At 50.7% G+C, this 14,135-nt stretch overlaps 1 protein-coding gene across 1 annotated transcript; it reads right to left on the bottom strand.

Annotated features, from left to right (window-relative positions):
• Positions 1 to 329: 329 nt before the first annotated feature.
• On the bottom strand, positions 330 to 12,973 carry LOC113480182 (UAP56-interacting factor-like). The gene is made up of 10 exons (XM_026848802.1): positions 12,907 to 12,973; positions 10,060 to 10,072; positions 9,236 to 9,504; positions 5,734 to 5,876; positions 3,611 to 3,738; positions 2,709 to 2,790; positions 2,230 to 2,270; positions 2,070 to 2,144; positions 1,282 to 1,393; positions 330 to 525 (listed from the first exon to the last, which is right to left on the bottom strand). Exons 1-10 carry the CDS (start codon positions 12,971 to 12,973, stop codon positions 430 to 432), a joined length of 1,026 nt encoding a protein of 341 aa, XP_026704603.1. The 3' UTR covers positions 330 to 429.
• Between the last annotated feature and the right edge of the window lie 1,162 nt (positions 12,974 to 14,135).

Below are 14,135 nucleotides of genomic sequence, written 5' to 3'. Positions count from 1 at the left end.
CTCCCATGTGGGCAGGCAGTGTCCTCAGCCCTGTCCCACCCATGGGATGATGTAAGGAAGGCTCCACAGGTATGGCTTGGAGCTGGTCCCCCTTCCCTCTTGACAGTCACCGCAGGCAGCACAGGGTGCCCTGGCAGGGGGACAGGGCTGGTGCCAGTCCCATGGCTCCCCAGCAGAGTGCTCCCAGCAAATCCATCTCTGCTCATCGCCCTCCACCAACCTGCTCATATCCCACCTGCCCTGCGCTTTGGCCTCAACTCTCGTCCTGCCTCATCCCTGCCCTCAATCGCTCATTCATTCGGCATGGAAGGAAGGAGACGGCACATTGCCAAATTAGCTATATCTCAGAGGAAATCTATCGAGTTTTATTGAGCTGCCCGTTATGGGGCCTGGACTGTTATGGGCAGTCCCTGTGAAGAGCATGTGGTGCTAAGGCATGGTGACCGTCCGGCCGGCGTTCCTGGCTGCTGTAAAGCGCCTCTTATTCCTCAGACCAGAGAACCTCTCATCCAGTGTCAGGCTGGTCTGCAGGGGAAAGGGAGAGCGAGTCAGTCTCATGTCTCGTGGCAAAGCACGGCCAAACTTGTAGCGGGGTATTGATTAGAGCCCATCAATCAGGACGGTGCTTCACAGCCAGTTAGTCAATTAAACCACTCAGCACACGGAGACACGGAGCTCAACAGACTGTGTGTGGCTGGAAAACCTCCAAGCAGCGCCCAGCCCCAAGACACCGGGCATCCTCAGCAAGAACAGGAGCAAGCAGATGGCATTTGAGCACATGGCATCAAGTAAAACCAAACCGTCCAGACAAGAAACGCCGGCAATGAAGAAGGTGGAGCAGGATTTCCGACCTGCCCAGGGGCTCTTGGACCATATTTCAGCGTAAAACGTGGCACTGAGGAAGTCACCAAAGCAAAGAGAGAGCAAAGCCCAGAAGTGCTCTGTGTCTCTGAGGAGTGGGGAGCACCGACAGTGAAATGGTCCCCCCCGGCCAGGACCACTCAGAAGCAGCATCTCCCCGCTCCAAGCAAGCACATGGAGAGGCCAAGAGGGGCCAAAAGAGTGGGGAAAATTGGGCCGAGTCTGTAACTGCTGAACAGTCTTCTCAGGTGCCTTCAGTTTTGTGAGCAACCTAGCCAACATGGCTACAGGACTCTCCTCCCGGGTTATGCTAGATAAACCCAACTGGCAGCCCCAAAAACCTGTGCGTGACGTTAACAGCTTAGTGGCAGTGCTGCTGCAGGGTGCAAAGTGCTGCCTGTCCCGTCGACACTCCTCTACCTGGTTGGCCATTGCACGGAAGTTGAATCTCAGCAGCACCCCCCTGGGCTGGGGCTTGGTGGCCCGCAGCGGGGGCCTCTGACTTCGCAGGAACGGGCGCTTGGATCCAGGCCTGGGGAGAGCACAGATCTGCAGTCACTCAGGATGCTAAGGCAGCTCACTTCCTATCGTCTGCAAACCAGCAAGGAGTAAAGGAAACACGTGCATGCCCCACACGTCCCATGGCATGTCTCACAGCAGCTGGGGTGAGTCTAAAGCGTGTCGGGAGAGTTGCTGCGCAGGCAGAGTTCCAGCACTGGGGACTGTGTCATACCAAGGCTGCCATGGGGTGCTCTCTGCACCCAGGACATGCCAAGTGCCCTCACTTGTCCTTCTTTCTGCCCCTAGCTGGGTGCTGCGTCTTGCAGCTGCACCAGCTCAGCCCAGGGGTGAAGCTGCCCCCTTCCAGCCTCTGCGTTCCTCTCACACAGTGAGCATGCCGTGTCCCTCTGGGGTGCGTGGCATTTCCCCCATGAAACCCCACAGCAAGCACACCCAGCCCGCCACCTCCCACGTGCTGCTGGCACTTCCATTTCTCCTTACTCTGGATAACAAATGAGCCACACAGTAATTGCCATCTCCTTTCAGATATGCCAGGAAGGGAACGAGACACCATTTTGCTAATCATTTTGGGTCTGAACCATTCACTGTACATTCATTTTGGAAGAAGCAAAACTGCAATAATGTTAAAGGGATTTGCAATGGCTTTTGTAGGGCTCCAATCCTAACAAATCACCTCATTTACTTACGCGCTGGTCTGGCCTGCCTGGGGATTAGCCACAGAAACCGTCAGAACTGCTCCAGGGCTGGGTTTCACTTGCCACCTGTCAAGACAGGGAGATGTATCCAGCTTCCACTCGAATGTGAAAGAGCATCTCGTGTTTGCAGCGTGCCTTTGTTCACCAGTACCTTCTCATCCTTGGTGGTTTCCCTTCTCCGTTAGCATCCATCTGTTTTGAAATATATTTTTAAAAATATTACTTAAAGAGTTAGCTCTCAGAAAAAATTATTCCTTTTTCAGTGTTTGATTTGGTGTATTTGAATAGCTCTTCCCTTGCATGTTGTCAAGAAATTTGCTAATTTGGGGGTTCCTGCTGGCACAGTGATCTGTATGGGGTGGCTTTACTTTACCTTGTGTGTGCGATGCTGTATAAACTACAAGGTTTACTTTTATCACCTGCCCAGGTTTTATTTTCCAGCTGCCAGAATATTAAGCTGCATTGAAAGTTGCCTGTCCTGCAAACACTTTCCTAGGAATACATTCGTTGTTAAAAGTCATTCATCTTTCCCAGTCACTTTTGGAAGCAAAGATACAACTGGGCAAAGGCTGGTAAAACTGAAGGCTTGTCACCATCAGCAGGTTGCAGAAAAAATGTCTCGATACTGACCCCTCTCTGAAAGTTCGCTTTGGAGAACCGCTGCTGCATCCGCTTCTGCTGGAAGGCTGGTGCCCTGTTCAGCAGGAAAGGCCTGCTGGTAAAGGAGGAGAGAGAAAAGGACATAGGTGAGTATAATGCCAGGTCTCTCCTAAAGTTTAATGCTGAACTACCTAACCCAGTGTGGTATTAAAAAGCAAATGAGGCTGTGTGCTACCAAGTTCCACCCAACGGGTTTTTCTGTGAGCAAAGGATTTCAGAGGAACTCGTTTTTCTGCTCAAATGAAACAACAGCTTGTGTTCTGAACTCTGCTCATAAAAAAAATCATGGAAGAAAATAATCTGATCAGAAGTGACCTCTGGAGGTCATTCCGTCCCTGCTCTACTCAGAACAGAGAAAGACAGGATTGCAACAGAGCTTCCTTTCGAGCTCAGAGAACACAAGGACCACAGTGAGTCAGGCACCGAGACTGCCCAGTGCCCGGCAGCCTGCCTTTGTCACAGCTCCTGGGGCACAGCACCTGCTTCTGCAACCCCTCACCAGGACAGACACCCTCTCCCTGCCTATCCCTTACAGCTAGAATCTGTATTTCCTGCCTTTATGAAAATAAATGCTATTTCACCATTCAAATGTTTTCCCCAAAATGACAGAGTTTAATAAAGGTTTAATAAAAATACAAAGGTCACATTTTCTATGCTTTCTAAAATAAAATTATAGCTCTACTACCTGAATTATTAACTATCAGCACGAGGTTGTTTTATTTCTAGGTGCCCTCCTAACCTACCCAGGGGTACTTTTCTCACATCGCATGAGCACACAGGTGTAGTCCCTCCCAGCTGGCACAGACTGAGAGCAGAGCCCCAGGAGCTGCACAGGGAAAACCAAGAAAGCCCAAAGTTATCAAATATTTTACCTTCTCCCCGGAGTGTGGGTGCTGGCGGCAGCTGCTCTGAATCTCTTGGGGCCTGGGGGTGGCCGTCGCCGTCCCTCTGGCTGCCCACTGCTGCTGCTTTTGGAGAAAGCATCGTTGTTCTTGTTGCCCTGAAAGAGCAGTGAGAGCTCAGCAGTTGTCACCCATGCCACAACCTCGGTGCACGAAGAGGGAGTGAGCACGAGTGAGAGCACACGACTGTGCTTCCCTCCGCCGACTGCTGCTGCCTGAAAAGCCAGTGCGTTTATTTGGCATTGTCTTTGGCTCTGTCTAGAGGGAAGCCCAGACTGCTCCAAAGGGCAGGAGGTGATTGCTGACACCACGGCACTTCCCTCGCTGCTCCTGGACACGTTCAGTGCCACTTGCAATTGCTTCAAAGGGGGCTCAGCCCCACACTTGTGTGCTCTGCATTCCCCGTATTCTCATTCCCAACTGTTTTTCCTTTGAAATTTCTGCAGTCTTGCAGCAGAACCACCATGCTCTGCATGCGTTTTTTTTCTTTTTCTTTTGCTATTTTCTTGATGGGAAACTGATTCCTCGCTAAATCTACCAAAATCTGGTCTCTTCCATGGTCTTTTGTATCTATGGCAGGAATACTTCTACTGAGCAGTCAGTGTTGCTGTAGTCTCAAATCTGGAGTCGGTATACACTGTTGTCAACAATCAGTATGTGGGCCTCAGCTCCTGGGCATGACACTACAAGTACCAGGAAGAATGTTTCATTCTAATGGTGCAGAAATACCCCAAAAAATTAGTTCATGGAGAGCAAACCTCACACAAGCCAAGCATTAGAGCTTTGCTCAGGTTTCTTTTCAGTTATTGACTCTTTCTTGTTTGGACATGTACGTTGCCTGCTCCAAGCCCTGAAGCATGAAGAACATCAGAAGACCCCTCAGCAGTGTATGTCCTCCTGCAGTTACTTATGCAAACTGCCTCAGACTCTATCCCATTTATTTCTGTGGGACAACCACCACCACCGTTACTACCCACTAACTGAGATGTGTTTCCACATTCTTCCCACTTGGTTTATTTCTGTGAAATGGAAGCTACCATAGAATTATGCCTCCTAGCAACTGCTTATTACTTTCTGTTAACATCCAGCCACATTCAATATCTGAGTCATTGCAGTCTTTATTTCAGGAATAACCACACTCCATGCACATGCATGCTCAGTTTAGGGCTCTCTTATTTACACCCTCAGCACACAGTCATTAAACGTGCCATCATGTTTGGCACTTTGGTGTTTTTTTTTAAATCTTACTGAGCGTATGTGACCTCCTAATTGAATGGAAAAAAAAAACCCAAACCTCTCACAGAGGACTATCTGCTTGATTTCCACTTTCTACACCAAGCCAGTTTAATATTAGTGACACTCAGAAAAAACCTGTAAGAACTACTTTAATGGTGATCCCATCCCTTCCTTCCCATCTCTTGAGTCTTAAAAATAACTCAAAACCCAAATGAAATATTTCAATCTTTTTTTAAAAAAAAATGTTTTTGAGCAGACAAGACCTAGACATTTAAATTTGAAAAAGGCACAGCCATGAAAAAAAAAAAAGTGGTTTACACTTAAGCACGTGGGCAATCTGATCCATGGTTGTCACAGTACTGGGAATCAGCGTCTCTCAGGAGGATACCCATTTGTTAGTGAAAAGTATATCCCTGAACCAAAGTCACCCGAAGTCAACAACAGGCTGTCCTTCTACTTCACTGGACCTTGGAAAATGCTCGGGGTGGACAGCAAACAAATCTTAACGTACCTTCTCTGAGTGATAATACTAAGATGAGATGACATGGAATTTTTTTTTATGGAAATATTTTTAAATCTTCTAACATTTTTTAAAAATCTTTTTTGTAAAACCCATGGGAACGGATTCAGTAAAATTATGCCAAGTCATAAGCTTATAAAAACAACTGGAAAATCACTATTTTATATGCATATGTATCTGTACTCAGCTAAGCATACAAATGCTATGCACAGACATATAAAAGATAGTGCCTGTAAATATTTTATGCAGATTTTCCTTTGGGGTAATCCACGATCATAAAATCCAGCAGATTTCTACATGACATTTGGGAACAGCTGTACCTTCCCTAGGCCCCTACCTCTTGAGCCGATGGCTGGCGATTTAAAGGGCTCACTCCATTTAATGCGGCAGCTGCTCTTCTCCTGGGACCGGGCACACCATTCCTAAATTGTCTCCGATTGTATTGTTGTTGTCCAAACCCTCTTCTAAAGCGGTTAGGTCCTATGAAAATAAACTCTTAGTTTAGCATCCTTCGAAACTCAATTTATGATTACAGTTTTGCAAATGGATTACAAGGTTAATATGACATAGGAGTATCTATATAAATAGTGATGCAAGAACCACATTAATTTATTCCAGAGAAGGAAATAAATTTTGCAGAATATTAAATAATTTATCCTTCCAATGTCTCACTAACATTCTTATTCTGTGTAGGACTGACAAACACATTATTTGATTTGAAAGAACATAGAAAAGCCTTCCACAATTCTGATTCCTAATAAAAGCAGGAACGCTTGCATCAGGAAACCTGTCAATCTGTTGTCAGAGCTCACACTTCTATGAATTAATTGTGAAATGGAAGAAGCCTTTTGATACAGATATGCAAGTGACTCAAGCATCCGGAAGCCAACCCCACAGCAGCCTGGAATAGCTCTGAGTGCCCACATTATAGCACTTGATAGGTGAAGACTGGACCATAATTTTTATATATATATGTATATTATAATTTCTTTTATCTTGACATAGACATATCCTTACTTACTGCATATACTGAAGGGGGAACCTTCTGCTGCTGTTTTATGTAACTGCACAGGACACACACCAACAGCTCATCTTGCATATGTTTTCCCCTAAGCCTGTTCACGATCCTGAAGCGTGCTGAAGTGTCGAGCGAGAGGAAAACGCTCCGTCAGATGGAGGCACAGTGCATTAAAGCCTAATTACTCCACATGATAAACTTCTGCAGTCCTAACGAAGTAGACCTATTCTGAGCCGCTATAGCAGTGAAATGTGCACACATACTCAGAGGGGTGTATAAATCAGGCACAAGGCAGTGCATGGCAGAGAGCGGCAAGAGTGCGGTTAAACCCTGGACCATACAGCAGCACCGCACTGATACAAACCACAGAGCAGTTAGACACATGTATTGATCCTACACCATCGATTCCTACTTCACAGCAATTTATAATGACTTGGAGCAATTAGAAATGAAATGTTCTGAGGCAGCGGTGACATCGCTATCAGGGGCCACCACCGCAGTGATTAATGAAGGCTCCAGCCCCAGGGTGTAACACCGGTCAGCACCGGCATGTGCGGGTTACGCTGGAATAGAGTGAAGATGATTTGAGCTGCTCTAGCTCTAAAACAAAAGGGCACCAGGGCATGCCCATGGGAAGCACCTCAGAGACAGCTCATAAGGGTGCTTCACTCCTGACGGCTGGAGATGCTGGTTGGGAATCCTCACAAAAATGCTGCTCACAAGTTCTGTGGGGCCAGTAGTTATTTTATTTGCAAATGATGCCTTCTCATCAGTGCAGGTGTGTAAATATTCCTCTCTTGACAAACACGTGAATTTTGGCACTCTGTGTCATTTTGACCAGACGTGGTCTCGCTGTGTTTAATGGCGCTTTTTCCCCTTCTGGTTCTGTCCCCACAGTTTCTTTTTCCCCTTCTTGTTTCCTTCAACACCACCCTGGGCTTGCCCCTCTCTCTTGCCTGTTTGCCAGATGGTGCTCCTGCGGGCCACCAAGCCTTGCAACACAGCCTTCCTGCACCCTGGAGAGGGCATCTCCTCTGCAGCAAGACAGACTGAGCTCAGCCGCCTTTCCTGGGCATTTCATCGGTGCAGTGGGAGGGACTGATGCAAAAGGCAGCCCTGACTAGAAAATCATGCCCCTGTCAGTCAGTTCATATTAGAGAGCCTCTGCTCAGCGGTGCGCTCAGGCACACCTCAGCCAGTGTAAATAACTAACGACGGAGCCATCAGCCTCCAAGGGGTACCCTGTGTACACCAGCTGGGGACCAAGGCCTCGGTCTGTCATGTATCCTGAAGTGTGACAGATGGGAGGCTCCATCTCTGCAAAAAGTCTGGCACATATTTATTAATGAAAGAACATTTGAATAAAACCCCACAGCATCAGCAGCCAGGGAAGACCCCCACCGTGTTCGGGTTCATGCTCAGAGCCTGGTGCTGAGCACACCTGGGTTGGCCAAGAAGCACCTCTGCCCAGCAAGCCCAGTTTGGGGAGAAGCCCTGATGTCTGACAGACTCTTTTTCCAAGAAGATTTGAAATTCAAATTTCTTGTCATTAAAAATCATCTTTCCCCCACTGGGGAGATGGTTGAATCCATATTCCAGGAGGGATAACAGCACTTCGCTTGCATGAATTCTCTTGCTGGTTTAATCAGCATAATAGCCTTCTCCATCCTCTGTCATTACAGTGCTAGGCTGTTCTGATCGTCATTTTGATAATGGTTATCACATCTCAGCCCAGAAGAGACTGCATTTCAGCAGGGACTGAAGTGAAATGAGCCCCTGAAGAATTACGGGCTAAATTCGCAATCATGCTGAGCTTCCCAAAATTGCTACTGACATCAGCACCACACAGTTGGTGGGTCTCTGCACTTGGCAGGACTGAATTCAGATTCAGTTAAAAACCTCTGAAATACTAAAACTAGCAGAAATAATTCTATAAATGAACAGAAAAGCTCTCCACTCTAAGGATAGCTAAAAAAATATTTTGCTTGATTTATTTGACTCTGCATGCAGTAGTCGCTTGAGTGTGGAAGAGTATCAAAGCCTTTTTTGACAGAAAAATCAATTTGCAAAGGGTAATTATTATCATTCTGTTCTGAACTGGAACAATTCTTGCTAAGGCAATATGTGGTGGAGACCAAGAACATGAGAGTGGGAGGCAGACTGGAGACAAGCAGGATTGCTCCCAGCAGTCCCACTGTCCTGATGTGCCACTGGCACCTCAAGGGAAGACTGTAAAGACACTGCTGCAAAATGTCACTAAAATCTTCAATGAAGTGATTTAGCAGTAAGGTTTTTTTTTAAAAAAAACACACTCTGATAGAGATTGCATTTCACACAGCAGATCACTTTGGTTTTGTAGATAAAAGCTAGTGGAACCAAACATAGATTAGTGTGTGATCATTCAGTATTATAAAAAAAACTCATCATAAAAATAGCATGGTTGGCAAAAGTGACAAATTAGCTCCAATAACTGAGCTATCAAAGACAGTTACTGAAGGGGTAATTTAAGTGTGTTCTGGGAAAAAGAGGATTAGGAAGAGGCATAATTAAAATATGCAAAGCCAAAAGGGAATAGAGAATAGATATTAAGTCACTTTGAATTAGTAATTCATGAGAGGGTGGAAGGGAGAGAAATGGATGAATTTATGCTCTGAAAGGGCCCTGATAGTCCATTGTTGCAGAGAGAAAAGCTATTCAGAGCCCGAGTACATCTTATACGCACACAGGAATTAGACAGGAGAAGGATTTAAGAGATGCGTTTTGTTATACAAACGTGTTTTCCAGATTGGCAGGTCTACACTGTCCCAAGGCGCTCACCTACCTTGCAAATTCCTCTGCATCCACGCATGGAAACGGGGCCGCCCGTACCCATATGCCGAATTCCTGTTCTTGACCTGCTGCCTTCTCCTGTCCCCTGCGGCGCTGGCATCTGTTTGCTCTTTCCTGTGGCGTTTTATGATGTCATCTAGATCAAAATGGCAAAGGGGAAACCCATAAAACCTGCACTTTCTACCAGCAGTGATTCCCACTTTTGGTGCTTGCAATTGTCTGCAGTGAAAATGGAGCTTGCGGTTCTGTGAGCTACGCTGGCTGGACAATAAAAGATTAAGCTTAGCTCAGAAAGTATAGGATCAATTTACTTGGCTCCTGCAGGCGGGAGATTAGAGTGCAGCGAATTATTTAAAAATGTGCTACCATCCAGCACGTATCCATGTGCAGGACAGAGATTTCAGACCCACATCCCACCAAGGGATCTGATCCTGCAGATTTCCCACAAGCATAATGGAATATGGTTTTGCAGGGGCACCGGGAGCTCAGTGATGAGCAGAGAACATTTTTTGAGAAGGTCTGACTTGGAAGGCTGCAGGAGAGGTGGTCAAAGGGGGGACAATGAGTAGAAGCATCCATGGGTACACCTGCTCTGTGACAGCTGTTCCAAGGCTCCCCTTGCCGTGCATGGGACACGGGCACTGCCCTGTGCAGAGAACGTGTGTCCCCGGTGTATAAACAACAGAAATGCTGGTCAAGTGCCATGCAAACCCAAGTGGGATGAATGTCCCCCTAGGCCCTAAATTTGTAAAGGGGAGAACTGAAGCTTGATGCAGCGAAGGCTGCGACGTTAGGGCTGTGGGGAAGGAATCTCACTCGTACAGGGCAACTGTCAAGAAAGGGGACATCACAGTCCCACAAACACTCATGGCTCACCAGGCAGCTGTAGAACAGTTTCCTTTCAATTCCCATCTCCTGGAGTCAGCTACCTGCATGTCTTTCCTCAGTGCTTTAAAAAAACAAAGCAAGGTTCTAGCCCTCAGTGGTATGAGATGAAGCTTGAAGCCATAAACCTCTATGGCTGAAAAACTAGTAGGCAAGTAGATGCAACATGCACAATCAGTATCAGCAGCGCTTTGTATTTTAAGTTCCATTATCTTCAGGACCTGACTCTTGGTTTTCCATCTGGAGTAGACACTCCTGCTTAATTACTCAACATAGCTAAGCTAGAAACAGCTGGATAAGGATGTATCAACCACAGAGGAAGAACCCATTAGCTTCTGCTGCTGTCTGGTGAGGCAGAGAGGGAGAATATACCAAATGTAAGAGGACTGTGCAAGGGATGCCTGCTCTCCCCTGCAAAACTTGGGCTCTCCCGTATAGACCTGTCTGCACCACACCAAGGGAACCAGCTCTTGTGCTTCACATCGAACACATTGATTCAATTTCCATGCTTGCCCCACTGCCAGCAGCAGTAAGGTATTTTGGGAACCCTGCACAGCTCTCTGCAGACAGGAGGGAGGACAACCACCCAGCTCCTGCACTGCTGCAGAACGAGCGCGGGGACCAGGCACAGCTGCCTCACACCTCTGTGTCTCCGCTGCCACCCCATCACAAAAGGGGGATAAAACAGCCTGAATGCAGCAAAACGGACCGGGGATGTCTTGCCAATGTCCCAGGACTCCCCTCAGGCAAACTTCTTATTAGGCAGCTCTGAAAATGTACTCTATTGAGCTCTTCCATGAACTGTGAGATGTTTCTCGTTTTCCTTGCAAGACACCATCCAAATGCAGTTCCCAAGGCGCAAAGCCTGTATGAAACAACCATTTATTTTCCTGTAATTTAGACACTCTTGGTTTAAAACTGTATTGGTAGGACTGAGAAGACATCACAAAATTCCTCCCAAGGACATTTTTGCCACAGTGCTTCACCAGTTCGGACTCAGCCAAGCATCCCGGGTGCTTCCCTGGGCACTGCTGCTGTAACACCGCACATCCCCTGAGCTGCACTGAACTGCCACGTTTTACAACAGACCACAAGGGACACAAAGTGATGATTCATCTGCAGTATCCAGAGTATACCTGACAGGATTTTGAAAGCTCATGATCATCCTGAACAAGTGTTTTTAACTCTTTAAAAGATGGCACTGGAAGTTGAGGTATCTGGACCACGCACAAACTACTCTGGATGAAGAACTCTATGAAGAAACAGCTCAAAGCCCCTCAGTTCTCAATGAGTTGAGTTGGTCTGAAATCAAGGGGACCTTCTTAATTCAAGCTGTGCTGAAGAAGAGGAAAATCAAAGGCTGGGACATCTTGTTAATTTTTCTCCTATTTTCCAACAATTTCTTCTCTGAACTTCAAACCTTCCAGAAAATACTTAGCAAGTAATAAAGCCACATCTGTTAAGCTCCAAGCGGAATGTTTTAACTTGACTTTAACAAATTAGCAAGGACAGAAGTGTCCAAATCAGGCCTTTTCCCAGACAACGGCCACTCCAGCTCCTTAATGAATCACTGGAGTGGAAGCACAGAAGTGCCATTAGCTTTCAATGGGTGATTATCAGGAACAGCACACCATACCTCCAGCGCTTGTCTTGTCATTTTCTATCAAAAAACTCCTGTGTCCAAATTAATACAAAGCCCAGGGAAAATAAACAAGAGCAGACGGAAGAATAGGCTGCGTGACTGCTTTTGTGATTTCTCTATCAAGTATGCCAGGAAGAGAGCACACTGGGAGAGGCTGGGCGATGTTCTTGGTATGAATGCGCTAATGTTCTCAGCTAAGTGTGCCTTTGGGACATGTGCTATTTGGGGCACAAGCTGATCTGAAGCGTATTGACAGCATCCCTGCTTGCCCTGCAGGGAGGCAGGTGCAGGCATCCAAGGGTGGGCTATATACAGTGTGAGGAAGAGCTTGCTAGGATTGGAAGGGAGATGAATGCTCAAGTACCTGGTCTGTCACCTTTCAGTGTCTTTTTTTCTTTGTGCATGAGTGGTTATCCTGTCTTTTGTACCCATAAATATGATGGGGTTAACAGCGCAATGTAATGGAGTAATAAGTAAGGCTGGAAGGGATCCTAAGAGGTCATTTAAGGTAACCCTGTGCCCTCAAGACAGAATTAGATCTATCGGGGCTGCTTTAGAGTAACTCCTGCAGTTTCCTGTGACTGCTAACTCAAGTAAGGCCCAACATATCTGAAAGTACAGAAGCAAGAACCTGAAGGTTAAAGTATCAATCCTCCACCAGGGCTCTTGTTTTATATTCTCCCTTCCCTGAGTAAGGTGTATTCTGGACTGAATATGTAGGTGGACCACAGGAGGTCTGACCGAGGGAAGCACTTAAGGGAGAGCAAAAGCAACTTCTGTCCGCATACAGAAAAAGGGTGTGCAACACCACGGGAAAAAAATAAATGAAAAATTAGGGACCTGCTATTGCTGTAAATCCTCATAGCACCATTAAAATAAGGGTGCATCAGCCAAGGGATGAGTTTTGAGTTCGCAGTGGAAAATGTTCTGCTATTCCTGACAAGTGGCTCATTGCTGGGAAGAAATGACACAAGTTTTCGGTTAGGAAGCTGACCCAATAATAAAGGGTGCTGGTGGCCTTTCCTTCCACAGCTGAGATGGCAACACAATAATCCACCAAGATCAGTCATCCAGGCGTCAGAGGCCAGGCCTTCGGAGCTGATAAAAGGGCAGTTGTTTATGCACAGTTCACATACCCAGCGCCAGAGGAATGGCGAGCACCATGAGCCAGCTGCTATAAATAGCCCGCACACCCGAGGACATGTCTCGTATCTGTATTTCACTAGAGGGCTCGTTGACGAAAGCCTCTCCCAACGCCCGGCGCTTGACGCGCTCCCCCGAAGTTCCGGGGTGCTGCCAGCAAAGCACGCAGATGGGTTTGAAGCCGCGATTCTCCCCCCCCCCCCCCCCCCCCCCCCCCCCCCCCCCCCCCCCCCCCCCCCCCCCCCCCCCCCCCCCCCCCCCCCCCCCCCCCCCCCCCCCCCCCCCCCCCCCCCCCCCCCCCCCCCCCCCCCCCCCCCCCCCCCCCCCCCCCCCCCCCCCCCCCCCCCCCCCCCCCCCCCCCCCCCCCCCCCCCCCCCCCCCCCCCCCCCCCCCCCCCCCCCCCCCCCCCCCCCCCCCCCCCCCCCCCCCCCCCCCCCCCCCCCCCCCCCCCCCCCCCCCCCCCCCCCCCCCCCCCCCCCCCCCCCCCCCCCCCCCCCCCCCCCCCCCCCCCCCCCCCCCCCCCCCCCCCCCCCCCCCCCCCCCCCCCCCCCCCCCCCCCCCCCCCCCCCCCCCCCCCCCCCCCCCCCCCCCCCCCCCCCCCCCCCCCCCCCCCCCCCCCCCCCCCCCCCCCCCCCCCCCCCCCCCCCCCCCCCCCCCCCCCCCCCCCCCCCCCCCCCCCCCCCCCCCCCCCCCCCCCCCCCCCCCCCCCCCCCCCCCCCCCCCCCCCCCCCCCCCCCCCCCCCCCCCCCCCCCCCCCCCCCCCCCCCCCCCCCCCCCCCCCCCCCCCCCCCCCCCCCCCCCCCCCCCCCCCCCCCCCCCCCCCCCCCCCCCCCCCCCCCCCCCCCCCCCCCCCCCCCCCCCCCCCCCCCCCCCCCCCCCCCCCCCCCCCCCCCCCCCCCCCCCCCCCCCCCCCCCCCCCCCCCCCCCCCCCCCCCCCCCCCCCCCCCCCCCCCCCCCCCCCCCCCCCCCCCCCCCCCCCCCCCCCCCCCCCCCCCCCCCCCCCCCCCCCCCCCCCCCCCCCCCCCCCCCCCCCCCCCCCCCCCCCCCCCCCCCCCCCCCCCCCCCCCCCCCCCCCCCCCCCCCCCCCCCCCCCCCCCCCCCCCCCCCCCCCCCCCCCCCCCCCCCCCCCCCCCCCCCCCCCCCCCCCCCCCCCCCCCCCCCCCCCCCCCCCCCCCCCCCCCCCCCCCCCCCCCCCCCCCCCCCCCCCCCCCCCCCCCCCCCC

The sequence above is a fragment of the Athene cunicularia genome (genome assembly GCF_003259725.1).
Source record: "Athene cunicularia isolate RWA chromosome 4 unlocalized genomic scaffold, athCun1 chr4_part3, whole genome shotgun sequence".
NCBI lineage: Eukaryota > Metazoa > Chordata > Aves > Strigiformes > Strigidae > Athene > Athene cunicularia.
This window is presented reverse-complemented; position numbering and strand designations above follow the sequence as displayed.

Bases quoted from the DNA above. Each gene is read 5' to 3' on its own strand.
- LOC113480182 (XM_026848802.1), bottom strand. From the start codon at position 12,973: ATGTCCTCGGGTGTGCGGGCTATTTATAGCAGCTGGCTCATGGTGCTC. The intron at 2,145-2,229 runs GTACTGGTGAAC...CTGTCTTGACAG, and splicing joins AAACCACCAAGGATGAGAAG to GTGGCAAGTGAAACCCAGCC. The intron at 1,394-2,069 runs GTAAGTAAATGA...TGCTCTCCCCAG, and splicing joins CAGGCAGGCCAGACCAGCGC to GCCTGGATCCAAGCGCCCGT.